Below are 5,944 nucleotides of genomic sequence, written 5' to 3'. Positions count from 1 at the left end.
GACATGAAGGTATTTAATACATGAAGAGTTTCAGACTGCCTGCCCCAGACACTTTTTAAATGTGTAAAACTCACTCCTGCAGAAGCTGCAATTCAACTTTCATTCAAGGCCTATAACAACTATGCTTCACATTAAAAGGGTCAAAATGATCCTAAACAGACAATATGTGCTGGCTGATGATGGGTATATTGCACAACTGGTGTAAAAACTCAGCATCCCAGTTCTGGGCATACTACGGTGACAAATTCTTCTTGAAGCACAAAACAGCATCTAACAAGTTTCCTGTGATCTTAATTTGTACATTTGTGAAGCCGTATTTCTCCAGTAGCTGTTTATATTCTGACTCGCTTCTCTGCTTGCCTTCAGTCATACTGAGGGACTGTAGTACAGCTCTAGGAGGGTGCATCTTCTGTTCGTCAAGCACAATTTCTGCCACTAGCAAGGCACTTCCTGCATTTCCAAAACAACCAAAAGTGGTTCAGTAAAGTATTTTTAGCTTCAAGTTTTTAGCATTTTGTTCAGAGACAGCTGTAGAGGTCCCTCAGGCTAGTGTTTTAATCGTCTTCAGTGGAAATCAGTGACAAAACTTTCAGTAATTGCTTCATTCTTAAAAGGAAGGGGGAGTTAGAGCACTGTCTCCACTTCAGAGAAGTTCAGATCACTTCCTGACTATGATGAGTTTAAACTTAGACTTATTTCCATTTGAACTAAGCAACTCCTGTAAGCATCTGTCATACCCCAATATTCACATAAGAAGATTAAGACAGTTACCCATAATTTTCTTTCATAATTTATAAACAGGATTATGCTTTATGGCCCAGATCTAATTTTGAATGCTCTCCTATGAAATAAACTTTGTAGCTACAGTTAATCCTGTTGGATTAAGGAATCAGTTGATCTTAGCAGTCAGGCTTTTCTGCTTTTTGTCGTCTTCTTTGATTGTTAAGACTCTCCAAATATGAGTCAACAGTGTGCCCTCGCAGCCAAAAGGGCCAACTGTGTCCTGGGTGCATCAAGCACAGCATAGCTAGCCAGTCGAGAGGGATGATTGTCCCACTCTACACTGCACTGGTGCAGCCCCACCTCGAGTTTTGTGTGCAGTCTGGGGCACCTCAATACAAGAAGGTTATCAAACTATTAATAGTGTGTCCAGAGGAGGGTGACCAAGGTGGTGAAAGGCCTCAAGGGCAAGACTTAAAGACTGGCTGAGGTCACTTGGTTTTTCAGCTTGGAGAAGAGAAGGCTGAGGGGTGACCTCATCGCTGTCTACGACCTCCTCAAGGGGGGAAGTGGAGGGGGAGGTGCTGATCTCCTCTCTCTGGTGACCAGCGATTGATAGGGCTCAAGGAAATGGAATGAAGCTGCATCAGGGGAAGTTCAGATTAGACATTAGGAAAAGGTTCTTCACCCAGAGGGTAGTTGGTCACTGGAACAGGCTCCCCACGAAAGTGGTCACGGCACCAAGCCTGTCAAAGGGGTCAAGGAGCATCTGGGCAACACTCTTAAGTCATATTGGTTTAGTTTTAGGTGGTCCTTTGAGGAGTGGACTCCATGATCCTTATTCCAACTTGAGATACTCTATGATTCTATGATTCAAATGTAGGAGAAAGCAGAAGAGGCTATGTATTTCTCATAAAATCTGTGCACAAAGTCATGACGAACTCCAGTTTACCACATTCTGGGCACTACTGAGATAGCAAAACAACCTGCTTCTTGATTAACCTAAAGGAACTTTAGTTAGACTACTTGTATGTATAGAAATAAGCACATACTTAGTTATTTGATGATATTGGGCTTAGTAAGAAAGACTGGGCATGGCAGAGATAGGGGAGATGATGTAGTTATAGGTGAAGTCTGCAACTATAGTAAGGGCTTACTTTATATAGTATTATTAGCAGCTTTGTCTCCTTTTTTTCTTAGTAGATATTACCATAATGCAAGTATAGACATTCCAGCAAAGGCTACTATGATTGGACAGAAAAATATGCTTTTTTAATATTAACTTCTTATGATTACTCATTATGTTTATGCATTAACATGCACCTTTAAGCCCACAAGATGAAAAAACTTACCTGGTTTGCAAACAGCCGATATCTTGCTTAACAGCACATGTATCTTTTCATCAGGCCAGTCATGAAGAACACGTGAAAGGATGTAAAGATCTGCTTCTGGAAGATTATCCTTGAAGAAGTCACCTGTTGGAAAGCAGAGTTAGTACATTGCTACAGAAGCCACAGACTGCATTCCTACAAAATGAAATTAAAATACTGCGGTGGAACTAGGAGCTTCAGCAGAGGTAAAGAAAGAAACAAGAATGAACAGGTATAGGGATGCACCGATTTGCAGGTAAAAAGTGTAGTTAAAGAGAAGAACAGATCACAGGTGAGAATTCTGTAACATATAAAAATAAAGAGAAAGCCTGAAGCAAGGAAGGAGACAAAGTCCTTTGTAGCCACCATGTTAATCTTGCCTAGAAAAGAAAAGCCTGAGACAAGGACATGCAGCCTCTACTCCCAGTGGTACTAAAACTGCCTAACTCATACTTCCTTATATATCCACAATCTCCAACCATAGCCAGTTTGTTTTTTCCTCACACACTTGGGAAATACAATGTCCCCATTTAGCAGGGGTGAGCCTACATTGCCTTGTACTAAGACACACGTTTGGGGTTTGGAGCAGGGTAGCACACCATTCGCTGAAGTAAAAGAGCCTGCTCTGTGTTACAGGATAACAGAAATAAGACAAAATATCACGTGTTACATTTACCTGATACAAATGTCACTGGAGCTGTGTGTTGTCTTGAAGGCTGAAAGTAAGAGGTGTTTGCAATGACTTCTGGAAGGTCAAATACTGTGACCTTGAGATTTGGGTATATTTGTACTAATTCACAAGCCAGAGCTCCAGTGCAACCTGTTGAAAGTTTAAAAAAGTCAAATCAATTCTTTTCTCCCAGCATTTGCAAACATTTTTAAAGACAAGGCTGTATAGAACATTAAAATAGAGACATCAAATCAGAATTGGAGGTAGACAGTCAGCTCCACAATTAACAGGGGCAACAGCACTTCCTGTTGGATAAAGCAATGCTTTAAAGCTTGGGGAATTCAGGCATGAATGATGTGACCTTTGATCATGTGACCTTTGATACCAGTACCTCAGGGTTTTTTTGGGGGTAAAAGAATATTAATGAAAGGGCAAGGACTTGTAATTTGTGGATGAAGAGCACTAGAACTATTTAGCATTTACAAAGCACTGGTATCTGAAGTTTGACAAATATTCTCCAGCATGGTGGGGGATAGGGATGGTAAAGTCTTGGAATACCTGCACAAGTGGCAAAGGTTGCACCAGTATTGTGTTAATTCCCCTGACATGCTGTCCACCTCCCCAGACACTAACTAAAGTGTTCTTTTTCCCTACGTAATAACACTCTCTCTGTGCAACTCCAAGCACAGGGCAAAAAAAGGACACTAACATGAAGAGTTTCTTCAAGTGTATCATTGGTCTTCAACATTTTGGTGGTCATCTTAGACATTAATAATTCAAACACCACACAAAACAAACCCATTCTGAAAGAATCAAAACCTTATGTTCTAGCAGTGCAGTGTGTCAGCTTTTGACACCTCAATATAGAAGGATTCAGAAATAAATCCTTCATCACTTTTGAAAATCTTGGACATGCCGAAGGACAGCAACAGCACTGTTGAAAATGGAGCTCCCAGACCAATATTCTATCAGCTGAGCCACAAACCATCTTGTTTTCTGTGTTGAGCGCTGCCAGTATGTAACTGATCGTGACAAACATTCACGTATTCCAAACTACTCAAGTACCATTTAAGTAATTCTGCTTTCAGTTAACTGCACTCAGTCCTTTTATTCTGACATTATAATACCAGAAAAATAACAGATAATATTACCACAGTTCTAGTAAAAAATATACATATGTTTTAAGTAATAAAATATAGAACTGAAATCAAGCTTTTCCCTTTAATTTGTATATAAGTTCAATTACGAGCAATACCTCCTAAATCACAAGCAGATTTAAACTGGGAAAGATCAAATGCTGTAGCCACATCTCTTGCTGTCAGGTGGGCAATGCTGTGCATGGCAGACATAAAACGTTGCTTCACCTCCTGGCTGTGATAATAGTCCTAAAAAGAGAAAAAAGCACAGTAATTGAAGTTGATTTTCATTACTTCATTAAAACTATGTACAACTAAGGCAGTAGGTACACACCGTTAACATTAGAATTCTAAAATTAAAAGATCAGTTAAAAGTGCCATTGACTAGTTGCTTGTCCAAATCATTTGCTGTTTCGCTGCAGTGATAAGCAGAGTTTTGCGTCCTCTCCAAAATGTTGATCACATGGACACCTTCTGCAGTGCATCTCAAAAGGACATACACTTGGCTAGTTTGAACCTGGTCTTGGCAATGTCCCAAGGGCTGTTAAATTCAACACTTCTGCCCACCGAAGCTGGGAAAGCATAGCAGGAGAAGGGGTAACCTGAAAACTACTTTTTAAAGAAATACTGTGCTTTTGATATACATTTACTAACACATTTGCTCCACAGCAAGATGTCTCCAGACTTTAAATTGTTTGAAAGGACAGATTTGATTTTTTTCTTTCCGTCTCCTAAAGTGTTCCTTCTTCTTGATATACTCACAAATTGCCTTCATTTAATTCTGACATCTGTTCTCCCAGGATGGGAAAATAACTAGATGATTGGACCATAAGTGAAACCAGAAACATTAAAGCTCATACTGGGTTTTTTTTTTTTGGTTAGGGGAGAAGCAAGTATTCAGTACCAGAACCTCATCTCCCTTTACCCTTGAAATGATACATACGCATGAATCCCTTTATGTCTCACTTTCATACAGGTTTCATCAGCTTTGTCTGGCTTTACAGCTACCATGAAGTGGAAGTATCTTCAGGCTGTGGTATGCATACTGCCATAGGTAGCCCATATATTCTGCATGGACATACTATCCTGTACACATATGGAGCCCAGGCCTGAACTGGTAGCCCCCTGCCACAAGCATTACCCAAGCAAACTCAAGTTGGTAATCCAGATGTTTAACAAAGCATGAGATCCAGTTCTCCTACGTTAAAACACTTACTTTGCACATAAACTTAAGCATCTGCTGCAGCATCTCCCTTAAAGCAAAGTATCTAAACTCCCTTTAAAAGTTGAAGGAAGTTCAACTTTAAAAGTTGAAGAAACTCCCTTTGAAGGATTTTTAAAGGAGGTTCTGTCCACCAGTAATCTAGGTACTAATATCAGGCTAACAGGACCTTCTTAAGTCTCCAAAGCCCTTACTTCCTTCCACCAACTGTGTATAAGGGATGTAGACATCTCCTGTAGGAGACTGGCTTCATCAGCATCTAGAAGTGAAGTATAAATTAAGAACCTCAGGATGTAGTCTGAAGTACACTTTAAGCCAGCACTGCTGTCATAAGACCTGACTTTCTCCTACTCACTCTACTAGCCCTCTCCTTAAACAGGCACAAATATTTATGCCTGCCAACCTGCTTCACCAGGTGGATAATGGATAAGTTTAGCTAGTTATAACCCTAAGCGATTCTCCAGTCTGAACACATCCACCTCAGCTACCCCTGCAAAAGGAATGCTACAGAGATGGAAACAGATGGAAGAAAGGATTATAGTTCTCGTCAGCAATATATACTGGCTTGAAGCATATACAAAACTACAAACCTTCATAGAAGAGACTGGATTCCTTCTCCACTGCATCAACACAAAGCAACTTTGAAAACAGCTTTGATTACAGAGTCAGCACAGACTGAACTGGATGCACATCAGTACCAAGTGACTGGCATCCAGTATGGAAGGAGCACATGTGTGATAAGGTACTACCTGGTGTTATAAAAGGGCCACATAAATGTAAATTGAACAGGCCCAGAGGTTGTTCTGAGAGTATGTTAGCTGCATGG

At 40.3% G+C, this 5,944-nt stretch overlaps 1 protein-coding gene across 1 annotated transcript; it reads right to left on the bottom strand.

The window, feature by feature from the left end:
* Positions 1-232: 232 nt before the first annotated feature.
* Positions 233-4,145, bottom strand: LOC104621994 (N-acetylserotonin O-methyltransferase-like protein; the record flags this gene model as incomplete). The annotated part of the gene is made up of 4 exons (XM_010288637.1): positions 233-450; positions 2,073-2,195; positions 2,767-2,910; positions 4,016-4,145. Coding segments are annotated over 4 exons (615 nt in total), but the record flags the coding sequence as incomplete, so codon positions are not given.
* Between the last annotated feature and the right edge of the window lie 1,799 nt (positions 4,146-5,944).

This window comes from Phaethon lepturus, unplaced genomic scaffold (assembly GCF_000687285.1).
Source record: "Phaethon lepturus isolate BGI_N335 unplaced genomic scaffold, ASM68728v1 scaffold17076, whole genome shotgun sequence".
NCBI lineage: Eukaryota > Metazoa > Chordata > Aves > Phaethontiformes > Phaethontidae > Phaethon > Phaethon lepturus.
Note: the sequence above shows the minus strand (reverse complement) of the source record. Positions and strands in the feature narration are given on the sequence as shown.